The 15055-nt window shown below is 37.6% G+C and overlaps 1 protein-coding gene across 2 annotated transcripts in view; it reads right to left on the bottom strand.

Annotated features, from left to right (window-relative positions):
• TRAPPC9 (trafficking protein particle complex 9) overlaps positions 1-15055 on the bottom strand; it is a 1018418-nt gene that overhangs the window by 339294 nt on the left and 664069 nt on the right. For both annotated transcript variants that reach the window (XM_036742028.1, XM_036742029.1), the window contains one exon: positions 8738-8891. In XM_036742028.1, the coding sequence (XP_036597923.1) occupies positions 8738-8891 (154 nt within the window). The remainder of the gene's footprint in view (positions 1-8737; positions 8892-15055) is intronic.

Raw genomic sequence — 15055 nt, 5'->3', positions numbered from 1 at the left:
GACAGAGAATGACAAGTGAGGGGGATAACTATTACAAAGGCACAGAGGTGGGAAATGGAATGTTGTGGTGAAAGAGCAGTGAGAAGGCTCCTGTCACTAGAACATAAAAGTGCATGGAGGAGAGCAAAGTGTAAGAAAAATAGAAAAATGAGAAGGGTCTAGGTTATGAAGATCTTTAAATGACAAACCGGAATTTATATTTGACCCTAGAGGTAATAAGGAGTCACCTGAACTCACAGGAATGTGTATGGGGTGGGGAGGGGGGTACAAAGGATGACAGAGTCAGAGTTCTGATTTAGAAAAATCACCTCAGCAGCTATAGGAAAGATAGGTTGGAGTGTGGAGGAACCTGGGACAGGAGCAATTAGAAAAGGACTGCAAGGCAAGATATGTTGAGTGGCTGAACAATGGTAGCAGCTGTGTGAGCCAAGAGGATGGTGCATTGTAACAACAATGCTGCTTGAAGCTACTGTGTCTGTGCAAGGCCAATAACACCAGCACACAGAAGGGCTGCTAGCACAGATTCTTTGATCAGCTTTTCTGAGGAAAGCAACTTTAAGGGGTTAACAATCTCACTTTAATTAAACATACATCTATTATTCACTTAGTTCAGGGGGAAAAGTTGCCACCCTGAACTTCAGAGCAAATACAAACAGAAATTACAAGCAGAAATTATAAACAGAGAAAAATAACACAAATCAACAGACATGTCTCTATCTGTCTGACCACAGACATTACATACATAGTTACCAGAGAGTGAAGCACCAACATCTGGGCTTTCAAAGCCGGAGTTGGTGGTGGTGGGGAGCTCCTTAACAGCTACCCAGAGTCTTGTCTGGCCAAATCACCAACATTCTTCCAATGAGTGTGCCACTAAAACAAAATGCCAACCTCAGATCATATATACACTTCTCAGGGCCCTGAGGGCTCAATGTCTACTTAGCAAACCTGATGTGGGAAAGATCATTAATACGTTGTTTCCAATAAATGACTCTTGATCCGAAGGCAAGACTCAAAGACACCTGATTGCCTCAGTGCTGAGAAGTACTCCAAAACAAAATACAATGAAAGGTCCCACTTTACCTGCCAGATTCAAACAAAGACAAGGCTCATTAAAGGCACTTGATTGCCTTAGCATTCCAAGAGAAAACAGTTAAAAAAAAAAGCCCCACTCTGTTTAATATTCAGGCATATGGGAGAGATGGAGAGGGAGAAATGACAAGGTTTGACAACAAATAGGATGAATGAGGTGCTGAGGAGGTGGTGAGCCTGGGTGAGGTTACCCATAAGGGAGTTGGGAGGATTTTGAAAAAAAAAAGATAGAGTTCTGTTTTGGACATGTTGAGTTTGAGATGGCTAAAAGACATCAAATTTAAGATGTCTAAAAGATAGTTGATGATGTGAGACTGGAACTAAGGAGAGAGGCTAGTACTGGATATATTTAGATCTAAGAATAAGCTGCATAGATGATAACTGAAACAACAGGATCAGATGAGATTATAATGGGAGATAGTATAAATGGAGAAGAGAAAAGGGCCCAGGACATAGCCATGGGGGACACCTAAGTTGAATGAAGAACCACCAAAGGAGACTGAGGAGGAATCTACCCAATAAGTAAAGAAGAAGCCAGCCAGTAGGCAATGGGGAATTCCCAAGCTACACTCTGAGATCTACATTTAGAGAAGAGGGACTGTGCTTCTTTTTCTTGGCCCCTGGGGGGCTGAATGAGCATCACTGAGTTTCAGAGAAGCAGATACTGGCTTGAGATGAAGGAAAACTTCTGAATAATTTTGCTATTGTTCGGTCATTTCAGTCGCATCTGACTTGTGATCCCTTTTGAGGTTTTCTTGGCAAAGATCCTAGAGTGGTTTGCCATTTCTTTCTCCAGCTCACTTTACAGATGAGGAACTGAGGCAAACAGGGTTGAGCCACTTGCCCAGGATCACACAGCTAGGAAGTGTCTGCAGTCAGATCTGAACAATTAGAATTGTGTAAAGGTAGAACATGCTCCCTAGGGAGGCAGTGAGACTCTCATTACTGGAATGTACTTAGTGTTACTTTTTTCAGTAGAAGATTCTGGATGACAACCTGTCAGAGATTGTATGCAGGGAGGGATTTGCAAGATAGCTCTAAGGTGTCTTCCAATTCTGAGATTCTAAAATTCTGCATGACTGATGGTTCTCTAATTCAGAGAATTATGGAATCCTCAAGTTAAATAGAGCCTTAGAGATCACCTAGGGATAATTGGATGTATTATCCATTAAACTCAATAATTCTGTTAGACCACTAGGGTTGCATTTCAGGAAATTATAATAGTAATTTTAAAAAGAATAGTAGGAATACTTGACTAATGCAATTCATTTCTATTTTCAGTTTTCCAGTAGATAAAAAAAGATGAAGATGTAGAGAAGCAGAAAGGAAGGAAGAAGCAGCCTTAGTTGTTTGCATGTCGTCTCCTCCATTAGCCTGTGAGCTCCTTGAAGGCAGGGATTGCCTTTTACCTTTCTTTGTATCCCCACAGCACTTGGCACATAATGGCTGTTGGCCTTCATTCTCAAAGAGGAACAAAAGGACATCCCTACGTTGGAGTCAAGTTACAGTGCCTTGAACTATGGCAAATCAGACCAATACAAGTTCAGAAGGCTCTACCACAGGTTAGTCCATATGAACACTTGGGGTGGTGATGTGTCTAAATTTGTACTTCTCACATTTCTTTTGAGCTATCCGGCACATAATAGATGTTTAATACATTTTACTGGATGACTGAGGAAAGCACATGACATACTTACAAGATAATGAGCAGTTCAGTTTGGCTGTAACAGAAGCTTTGGATAATACTGTGATAGGATATAATACTGGAGGCTGCATGGGGTTAGAAGAGAGAAACCTGGTCTCTCATCTGGTCTCATCATGAACTAAGGACATGACACAGGGCAAATCATGTAATCTATTTATTCTCCTCACCCATAAAATTAGAATAATGATGCCTGACTCCCTACCTACCTCACTGGGTTATTGTTTAGACAAAATGAGATAATGGATACAAATGGGATTTGCAAACCATCATCTCGCACAAGTGACAGGAATTAATAAAATATGTCCCAAATTTCAACATGGCATTGTTTACATCATATGCCTCTTCTATCCCTATTCACTTTCTGATGAATAGAGAGAGAGGAACAACCAAGCTAAGTAGGTACACTACCTATCATGTTATATAATCTCAATTGGGCTCTCGGTGAGGCAAAGCAATTCTTTGGTTCATCTCTAATTAATTCTCTCTCCCTACAGAAGTTATCCAAACCATCTTTTGTCAAGTTTCTCATGCCTCCTTTCCCCCCAGCCTTCTCAGCTGAACACCTCACTTCACACTTCTTGAGGAAGTTGAAAGAACAGGCTTTGTTTTATTTCTTGTCTTTGCATCCTCAGCAACTGACACACTCAAACACTGACACACACATATTTGGCACTTAGCAGATGTTTGTTGATTGACTGAGGAAGTTAAACACATCTCCTACAATTTCATCTTTATCAGATGGAGGAAATGAGTTTCCCTCCACTCCTATTTCTGACCCAAAGTAGTACATCCATGAATTATTCTACATACCTGACATTCTTCAACCCAGTATTAAAGGCTCTCCACAATCCAGCCTTATCTCCCACTGCTCCTCTCCACATCCTTTATGCTTTAATGTTATAAAATTGGCTGTTCCATGAATATACATTATATATACACACACACATATTCATATATATGTATGTGTATATATACACATATATGTATGTATATATATGTATGTGTGTATATATGTGTGTGTGTGTGTGTGTGTGTAAGTGATTGACATGAGCAGTGGCATGTGTGTATATACACATACACACACGCCACTGCTCATGTCAATCACTTATACTTAGAACATCCTTTCATTCCATCTGGACCTATTGAAATCCTAACCAACCTTCAAGAACCAACTCAAATCCCAACTGCTTCAGGAAGTTTTTCCTGATTTCCCTAAGTCAAAAATGCACCCTCCTTCCCGGGAACTTGGAGAGTACTTTATTCCCCTCACATATACACTTTTATTATATTCTCTTTTTCCTTAAGTGAACCATAGAATCTAAGCATTGAAAGAGACCCTTAAAAGTCATGGTAATCAGGTAATCACAGTCGTCATACACACATACACAGATACATGTATGTATATAATGCTTTACAAGTTTTCAATACCCTTGATATACACTATCTCATTCAAGTCTTGTAGCAGCATCATGAGCTTGATACTACAGTTATCACTTGGTATTATTCCCATTTCACAGACGAGAAAACAGATTCACCAAGGTTAAGTGACTTGTCCAATCACATAGCTAATAAGTTTCAGAAGTGGAAAGTGAGTCCAGGCCTTTCTGATTTCAAGTCCAACATTAACCACTATAAGAAACTGCCTCTTTGTTAATAGACTATTTCCCTCTTCTTCATCAACAGATGAACAGCTCATCTGAACACCTCCAAGAAATAAAAGCTCACTATCCAATGGGAACCCATTCAATCTTGGACAACTCTAATTAGTAGGAAGTTCTTGCTGATATTCAATAAAATCTGCAGTCCTAGAATTATCCTCAGGAGACAATGAGAACAAATGTAATCCTTCTTTGTGTCCATGACTTCTATCGCTTGTTGGGCAGAAACCATATTTCATTGATCATTTTGCACAAAACAAAGGTCCTTGTTTACAGCAGTCATTTATTGAATTTTCGTGAAACATGTATTCATCCCTGTGCTAGACACGATAGGGAAAAGAAGAAAAAGAGAAGGCAGAACTTTATAACCATGAAGAAAGAACAACTGGTATCATGGAAAGAACACTAGACTTAGAGTTAGGAGTCCTGGATTCAAATTCTCACTGTGATCCATGATAGCTCTGTAACCCCAAACAAGTCACTCTATGCCTCAGTTTCCTGATCTGTGAAATAGGAATCATTATGCCTATCTATCCTACTGGGCTATTATGACAAAAGCACTCTGTTAACTGAAGCTTATATAAAAATTAGCTAGTATTGTTCTTAATGGATATAATTGCAAAACTATATGACATATGACTATTTAACCTCTAAGAGACCCAAATTCCTCTTTTGCAAAACAGGGATAAAAACACTTACACTACCAAAGCCCCACTGTTTCTGTAAAGCAGGTGCTATGTAAACCTTAAAGGACTATGGATCTGGTCTCATCACTATTTTTTGGTTTCTTTGGCTAGCAATGGACAAATATCTGTAAATCCGTTGCACACTATGAATCCAACCCAAGCTCTGTAGGCCTGGAATCTGCTTCAGGTGCACTTCAATCTAAATGCAAATTTTCCATGTTTCCAACAAGCTCCTGAGAGATTGACTGGATCCCCTCAGCTCAGGGTTAGCTGAGTTCAGAATGAATAGAATTGTAGCTCAAAGAAATTATTTGATCCTGTATGTAGGCTTATAACATTTTCAAGTGTGATACCAACCTGGACCAACAATGCCCATCACATAGGACCTCAGAGTTCAAGAGTAATTAGAGAGCCAAGAAAATTCTTGACCTATTTTTTAAACAAAGAGACCAGAACCTTTCCCCAAGGAGAGTAGATGCCTTCTATGAAATACTCTTGTTGAAATCCTATCTTGATTTAATCAATCCTACCACGGTTTGTACTATGTCTGGACTCCTTTCTGGAGTCCAGATGATTGAATCCTCCAAATCTCCTCATGGTTGCAGATCTTGACTGTGCCAATCCCTAAAACTATGGTCTCACCTACCAACTTCTTTTCAATACAAAACATCTATGAAAAGTTGTCTATGCCTCCTGGCTACACTTTCTCACCTCTTTTATCACTAAAATAACCCCTTTTCTTAGCCTTAGCTTTCCTTGCCAACTCATTTTGAGCTTTAGTATTCCTTACTATCCATAGTAGGAATACTACAGTAATTCCCATACTATTCTTATAGGACTATGCTATGCTATGGTGTTATAATCATTCTCTGCTGCCTGCATCCTCTGTCACCTTTTGTACATTGTTTATAAAATATGCATTTTAATTTTTTATCTTAATGTAAAATTAAAATTTTAAAAAAAACTTTATAAGTACTACTTCTATCTTTTTAGGCTACTCCCTTTCATTCCTTTTCAGAATTATTTATCTATGACTTCAGAATTTCATTCTTGAGAGTGGTCTCTAACACCCAATTAACTACCAAATTTTATTGGTTCAGCCTCCAAAATACTTCTTCCATTCATTCCCTTCTCTTAAATCCTGGTACCACCATCCCAATCCTAGCCATATTACTTCTTGCTTGGATTACTCTCATAATCTCCTAATGGGTCTTTCCACCTTTAGTCTTTTTCTCCTAACCTATCTGCCACACAGCTGTCAGCTATCTAATGCACAGGCCTGCCATGTCACTGCCCTGCTGAAAAATCTTCAGGGATTCCTCACTGCCTCAGGAATAAACTGCAAAGTCCTCAGTCTAGAATTCAAGGCCCTTCACAACCTGGCTCCATTCTATGTTTTCATCTCTCTTTCACCACTCCCCAATATTCACTGTGTAGTTTAATTAAAAGGAACTACAAACCATTCTGTCAACTCATCCTATACTGTCCTGACTTCATGTCTCTGCATATACTTTCCTACATGCTTGGAATGATCTTTCCTGCCATCAGCAGTCCAGTGAGCTCCATTCCTCATCATTCTCCCTTGCCACATCCTCACTTCCTTCAAGGCTGAATTCCTTGAAGTCTACCTCCTCCATGAAGCCTTTTATTATCTCTGGCTGAAAGTAATATCTCTTTTCTCAAATATTTCATATGACTCTATTTGGACCACTCCAATAGAAAATATATCACATATTTCTAAGGGCATGCTTTATCTTACTTCATAGCTTGTAAGCTCTTTCAGAGCAGCAATTTTTGTTACATTTCTTCATCAGCAGCATCATTTACAATGCATTGTATATAGTAAGCACTTAAAAATGTTTGTTTTCTATATGGTATTTTTTTAATAGTTAAAAGACATTTAAAAATAATTACAATGATAAGGTCTAGAAAGGACCTTAGAAATCATTCCATACTTCCTTCCTTTTACAGATGGATAAACTGAGTCTTAAAGAGGGGAAGAGACTGAGCCTAGGTGGAGCAACACCTTTTTGGAAAAGTCAGTGCTAGGACTTAGACTGATAACTCCAGGTCCATCAAAGCCAAGCTTAGTGAATTAAACAGATTACTAAACTGAATCTTCATTCTCCCCATGCCCTCCCTTCCCAAACCAATAATGATAAAATAAATTGCGACTATAAATTAATGAGACCTATTCTTGTATGACTTGAAACTAGTACCAAGGCTAATTCCCAAGGAGTCAAGACATTCTATGAGCAATAGCAATAGTACCCAAAGTGTGCCACCTCCAAAAAAGACTGTCTTAAAGGACATCTTTGAAGTGGGTGCATGAGCCCTGGTGTCTTTGTTACAAAGTCTATATTACTGTATTCTGGACTAGAAGATCTTTGAGGTTCTTCCCAGGCTAAACAGTCATTGAGGCACAAAACATAGGCACTTAAAGGGCCCCCAGAGTTCTTCTAATCCAACCTATACTTAGAAAAGACAGTCTTCTGCTGTATTACCGAGGAGTGGCTAAACTAGCTCCTATCTGAAGACCCCCATTGAGGAAGCCTATTTTGCTTGTGAACAGCTCTCATGGTTAGGAGGTTCTCCCTCATACCCAAATAAAAGTTCTCTACAACTTCCTAGTTTTGATCAAGTGAAGCAAGTCTAATTTATCTTCCAAAAGAAAGCCCTCAAATGCTTAAATATGGTTATTATGTTCCCCTTAAGTCTTCCCTTCTCTGCTTGAGGAACCAAATGATATAATGTATAAAAACACTTTATAAACCTTAAAATACCATATAAATGTTAGCTTTTAAAATTGTTATCATATTATGGCCAGATCTTCACTATTGAGAATATATGGGGAAGTTCATTAAAATCTGTTCTCATATATGGGTTCTTCTTCTCTCAATTGTTGCACGGATGTTACACTTGGCTCTTAAAGGACTAAAGAGATTAAATCGTTTAAATTCCCAAGGTCAATAGGTCAACAAGGGTTGAAGGGACATTAGAGATTATCTAGTCCAATCTCCTTGTTTGAAAGATTAGGACACTGAAGGCAAAAGAGCCTAAGCAATTTTTCAAGAGTCACAATTTTCAGGGTTCTTGTCTTGGTCCAATGCTCATTCCCCTTTACAATGCAGCCTTCCTTCCCTGAAGCCACAAAGAAGACAAATGACTAATAAAATCAGAGAATTTCAGAATTGGAAAGGACCTCAGAGGCAATCCAATCCAATGCATACCTGAACAGGGACCCCCTTGACAACAAATTGCTAAAATCAGAATTGGCAATAATTATTTTTCTCTAAATCAAAGAGACCATAAAACCCCAAAAGCCCTATTCTCACATTAAATCAATATTTCATTATGTGCAGCCTTAAAAGTATTATGATTTAAAGAAAAAACAACATCTATTTTATTCAGACGTTCTCATCATGACATTTCTGAGCTATTTATGGCTTAAGTAATAGTTAGGAATCTACAATTAAGTGGCTTATTTGGTTTCCCTTTCAAGAACCTGAACACTTATAAAATTGGAATTAAGTTACCCAGTAAACTGCTGAAGCATTTTTCATTAACATTCCTTTCTGTCACCACTCAAAGGATATGATATTCCAGTGGATGTCTAACTTGCTGTTGATCTCCAGACCCCGGGTTTCTTGTCTCTCCTCTTCAAGCTGTTTGGGGTTTGTAAACTGATTCCTTTCCGCAGGTGACTCTGGGAAACTCTCAAAGTTGAACTTGTCTACCTGAATCGCCATTCTGCAAGAAGGGATAGAAGGAGGGGGAAAAAAGAAAAGAACTAATCAGTAGGGTTATTTCCCCTAAATATTTTAAGCCATTTGGTCCAGGACAGCATGAGACAATATGTTGAATAGTTACGACCATTCATAGAATTAGATAATTTGAGAGTTAGAAGGGACCTCAGTGGCAATCTAGACCAACTTATATGCCATAGAAATTCCCTTCCAAAAATATACAAAAAGTGATTTTCAAGTCTTTTGCTTGAAAACTTCAAAGAAAGAGGAACACAATACTTCTTAAGGTAGCCCATTCCATTTCTATTAATTCATAACATTCATTTAAATAATAAGAATTAACAGAGCTACCAATCATGGCTTAACCTTACATCTGGGTCATTTGAGATCCTACTTGGAAACTAAGATACATTTAAAGACTCACACTTGGGAACTGATCTGTGATTAAAGAAAACACCAAAAGTTTCCTCAGGGTAATCTTCATTTTGCAAAGAGATAAAAGATATTTCACCTTCTATGTTATAGATGCTTCAAAGATTCATGATATTGTCAGTGTGGGTACCACCTCCTCTGACAGAGATCATAATTCAGCAACAATAAAAACAGTAATAGCAACCCACATAAACATATTGTTTTAAGGTTTATAAAGCACTCTCTTTGTAACAATCATATTAGGTGGGTAGTTGGGTATTATTATGCCCTTTTGTCGATGAGATAAAGGGACTCGTTAAAGGTCACAGAGACAGGTTTCAAACCCAGATATTCCAACTCCCATAGCTGGTACTCTTTCTATTATACCATGTAAGACCATGAGTCTTATTAGATACTTTTTTCTCTTCTTCTTTTAGAATTCCTATCCACTCTTTAAACCCTAAAGCAAATGCCACCTGCTCCCAGAAGATGTTTCTGATGCTCCCCAGTGGGTAACAATTTTCCCCAACACAGGACATTTCTGATTGCATTTCTCTGATGAACTTGGAGTATGAAAGTGTATTTACTTTGGTCTGAGGGAGCAGCTAGGTAGCACAGTGAATAGAGTGCTGGCCTTGGAGTCAGGAAGACAAGTTAAAATCCTACCTCAGATACTTAAATAGCTGCATGCCCCTGGGCAAGCCACTAAAACTCTCTCAGCCTCAGTTTCCTCACCTATAAAATAGGGATAATAAAGGCACTTACTTCATGGGATTGTAATGAGAAGCAAATGAAGCCCATTTACATATGTAAAGTATTTTCCAAACTATAAAGTACTGTATAAATGATAGCTATCATCATTATTATTACTATTATTATTAAGGTTCAAAGTATCTACTGTTAACTACACTTATAGATGGGAAGGATTGAGAGAGGATATCAGGATGGCAGAGATTAAAATTTTATAAGACTGTAATATAATCATCATGTAATATTATGTATTAAAGTTATCTGTTACCTTAACAATAGCTCAAAACAGCAAGTATTATAGGTGAGATTACTATTACTGCATACAAAGTTGTAGCTGCCATTAATGGAAGGGTCCATAAAATAGTTATTTTCCAGTATGTCAACCCCCGATCTCTCATATTCAATTCAATAAACATTTATTTAGCACCTACTATGTGCAAAGCTCTGTGCTAGAAACTAGAAACAATAAAACACAAATTAATAAAAATTACATAATGGATGGAATTTTGGAATCATGAGGACCTGAATTCAAATTCTACCTTATATACTTACTAATTTTGTGGCCCTGGGCAAGTCACTTAACCTCTGTCAGCCTTGGTTTCTTCATCTGTAAAATGGGGGGTAATAATAGTACCTACCTCACAGGACTTTGTAAGGATCCAATGAAATGGTAGCCATAAAGGGCTTTGTAAATATTAAAGTGCTATACAAATGTTAGCTATTAGTAATACTAATATTTGTTTAATACTAAAAGAACTATATCTGAATCTGTGATTTGATTAATGAAAGTTCATCCCAGATGAAGAAACTTCCTCTATTAAAGCTGGCTGGCACCTTGTGTGTAAATTAGTATCTCAGAGATGTTAAGAGACTTTGTCAGGGTTGCTTTTTACTCATGGGTAAAGAAAACAGCGTTAGGGTAGAGTGGTTGGGGTGGAAAGAGAAGAAGAAAATGAGGCTACATAAAAAAGCCATCTTTGTGCCTACTTTTCTACTCACTGTCTTCTAAACTTTTAGTAATCTGTCTTCTAACCTCATAATTCACCTAAAACTTATCTTTCCAATGTTGCCAATGCTATGTTAATTGCCAGATCTAATGATCTTTTCTTAAACCTGATTCTTCTTGATTTCCCTGGAGTGTTTGACACTGTTGAGCACCTTCTCGTCCTAGAAACTGTCCTCTCTGGCTTTTCCTGATATTGTTCTCTACTCATTCTCCTCAAACCTCTCTTGACCACACCTTTTCTTTTAACATTCATTTTTAAAATTTGGAATTCCAAATTCTCTCCTCTCTAGTCCCTCCCCAACTCATTGAAAAGGTAAGCAACATGATGCCTGTTATACACGTGAAGATATGCAAAACATGTTTCCATCTTAGCCACATTTTTAAAAAAAGAAAGAAAAATAAAGTGAAAAAAGATGCTTCAACCTGCTCTTAGAGTTCATCAGTACACTCTCTAGAATTGGATAGCATTTCTCAACATTTCTTTGGGATACTATTGGATCAGTGTTTTGATCAGAGTCTTTCATAGTTGATTACCACCAAAATATTGCTGTTTCTGTGTACAATATTCTCCTGGATCTGCTCATTTCAATTTGCATCAGTTCTTGGGTTTTCCTGAAACCCTCCCCCTCATCATTTCTTACAGGACAACAATATTCCATCACAATCATATACCACAACTTACTCAGCCACACCTCAATTGATGGGCAATTCTTTGCTACTACAAAATGAGCTAGTATAAATATTTTTGTACATATAGGTCTGATCCCTCCTTCTTAGTCTCCTTTGAGAGATCTCCATCTCCTTTGAGAGATCTCCAATCATATCTCACTTGCTAATTAATTATTAATCCCCCAAGTCTCTGTCTTGGCCCTCTTCTCTAGTCTCTCTATACTATCTAACTTGGTGATCTCAACAGCTCCTATGGGTGCAATCAAAGCTCTATGCAGATAATTCTTATTCCTTAAAACCAGCACCAGACTCTCTTGAACTCCAGTATGACATTAGAAACTGTCTACTGGCCAATTCAAACTGGATATCCTAAAGGCCTCTTAGACCCAATATAATAACCTCTTCACTGACTCCTTCCTTATCTTACATGTAGAGGTGACCTTTCTTGCCAAGGAAAGTCTTTCTAGGTGTATCCTTAATCTCATTCCATCCCATCCTCCACAGTAGACTGCCCCCTGTATCATGCCTAAACTATCACTAATTTTCAATCTCCCCTGTCAATAAGTTGCTTCCATGCTGCCTAGCAACATTCTCAGATCTTCCTCATTCTTAAAACAATTCTCAACTAATCCAACCATCTGTGCTAGCTATCATCTTATACTGTTCTTCCCCGTTTCAGATAAACTCCTAGAAAAGGCCATCTACAATATATACTGCCACTTCCTTTCCTCTAACTCTTTTCTTAACTCTGCAGCTTTTGACACTATGGATCAGAGGTTCCCAAACTTATTTGCCTCATCACCTCCTTTTTAAAAAAAAGTTACTCAGTGCCCCACCCCCAGAAATTTACTTTCATTAACCCTTTAACTTTTCTTTTGAAATTTGCATCATTTCAAAATAATATAAAGTACTTTTTAAAATGATGCTTCTTAAATTTAATAATTTATTGTAAATTTGTGGGGTTTTTTCCTGCATTGAAATTTTGGTGAAATAACACTGCATCATATAACCATATAGCATCATATCGTAAACAAGTCAATACATGCACATATTCCTGCCAATGCATGCTGGACTACTCCACAATGTGCGATACACTTGCCTGCCAACATTTCTTTGTTAAGACTTGTAAGCAGACTAGACCACTGATTGGTTATAACTTGCATTTTGTGTGTTTATTTGGAAAATAATGCAATCACTATGACTTTAACTCTGTTACACAATAGATGAAACATGTATGAATGTTTTTTCAAAATTTTCTTCTCTTCTTTCCTTATGCTTCCACTGCCCCTTATTTTCCTTCAATCCCCTCTCTCCTCCCAAGCTTTGCACCTGAGGCTACTATCAGCCCTCTGGATCATTCCAGCGCTGTCCAGGGGGCAATATTGCCCACTTTGGGAATCCATGCTAGATCACTCTTCCTGGATACTCTCTCCACTCCAGGTTTTCATAACACTGCTCTCTCATAGTTTCCTTCTGACTGCTTATTCTTAGGTTTCTTTACTCATCTACTAGCCATTGGTCTCTCTGAGGCTCTCTTCTCTTCTCCCTCTACACTATCTTGCTATTTGGTAATCTCATCAACTTCACTGTAGCTTAGTAGCCTCCCTTCCAACCTTCAGTCTCACATCATCAGTTGCCTACTGGGCATGCAGAACGGTATATCCTGTAGACATTTTGAACTCAACATGTCCAAAACCAATTTCATTATCTTTCTCCCTACACCCATTCCTATTTCCAGTTTCCCTATTACTGTAAAGGGTACTTCGATCTTTCCAGTTTCTTCCTCATCTCCTAACACATTCACCTCACATATCCAATCTGCTGCCAAGCCAAGTCATTTCTATCTTCAACATATCTCTCATACACATCACCTTCCCTCCTATGACACAGCCTATATCCTTTTGAAAGCCCTCATCACCTTATGTCTAGACTATTGCAATGGCCTGCTGGTTGGTCTCTACAACTCAAGTCTCTCCTCACTTCAGTCCATCCTATACTTGGCTGCCAAAATGATCTTCCTAAATCATAAACGTGATCTTACCACCCTCTTACTCTATAAACTAAAGTTACTCCTTAATGTCTTCAGGATCAAATATAAAATCTTATTTCACTTTTTAATTCCTTCAAAACTTGCCCCACCTCATCCCTTTCCAGTCTTCTTATACTTTATTTGCCTTCACATACTCTATGACCCAACAAACTTGGCCTTGTTTTTGGCTATTTTCATACTCTGTCTTCCACCTCCATAACTTTTTACTGGCTGTCCCCTAGGCATAGGTGGTGCAGTGGAAAGAGTGCTGGGCTCTATAGAGAAGAACTTCTCTTCCTGAGTTCAAATCTGTCCTCAGACACTTAATAGCTGTGTGACACTGGATAAGTGACAAAAATGAGCTAGAGAAGGAAATGACAAACCATTCCAGCATCTTTGCCAAAAAAATCCCCCAAAACAAAAAACCCCAAATGGGGTTACAAAGAGGGGGTTACACAACTAAAATGATTGAATAACAAAACCCCTATGCATGGAATGCTTTCCATCTTCATCTCTGCTCTCTTCTTTCCATTAAGACTTAGCTCAAATTCTACTTTCTGCAAAAAGCCCTGTCCTTGGGTATGCAACTGAAAAAGCTAGAAAAAGAACAAATTAAAAATCCCCAATTAAATACCAAATTAGAAGTACTGAAAACCAAAGGAGAGATTAATAAAAGTGAAATTAAGAAAACTATTGAACTAATAAATAAAACTAAGAGCTGGTTTTATGAAAAAACCAATAAAATTGATAAAAATTTGGTTAATTTGATTAAAAAAAGAAAGAAGAAAACCAGATTACCAGTATCAAAAATGAAAGGGGTGAACTCACCTCCAATGAAGAGGAAATTAAAATAATAATTAGGAATTATTTTGCCCAATTGTATGCTCATAAATTTGAAAATCTTAGTGAAATGAATGAATATTTATAAAAATATAGATTGCTCAGATAAACAGAAGAGGAAATAAAATATTTAAATAACCCTTTCTCTGAAAAAAAAAAACTGAATAAACCATCAATGAACTCCCTAGGAAAACAATCTCTAGGGTGAGACGGATTTACAAGCAAATTCCATCAAACATTTAAAGAATAATTAACTCCATATTATATAGACTATTTGGGAAAATTGGTGAAAAAGGTGTCTTACCCAATTCTTTTTACGATACAAGTGTGGTACTAATACCTAAACAGGGAAGAGCCAAAATGGAAAGAAAATTATAGACCAATTTTCCTAATAAATATAGTTGCAAAAATTTTAAATAAAATATTAGCAAAAAGATTATAGCAACTCATCATGAGAATAATA

Source organism: Trichosurus vulpecula, chromosome 1 (genome assembly GCF_011100635.1).
Source record: "Trichosurus vulpecula isolate mTriVul1 chromosome 1, mTriVul1.pri, whole genome shotgun sequence".
Lineage (NCBI taxonomy): Eukaryota > Metazoa > Chordata > Mammalia > Diprotodontia > Phalangeridae > Trichosurus > Trichosurus vulpecula.
Note: the sequence above shows the minus strand (reverse complement) of the source record. Positions and strands in the feature narration are given on the sequence as shown.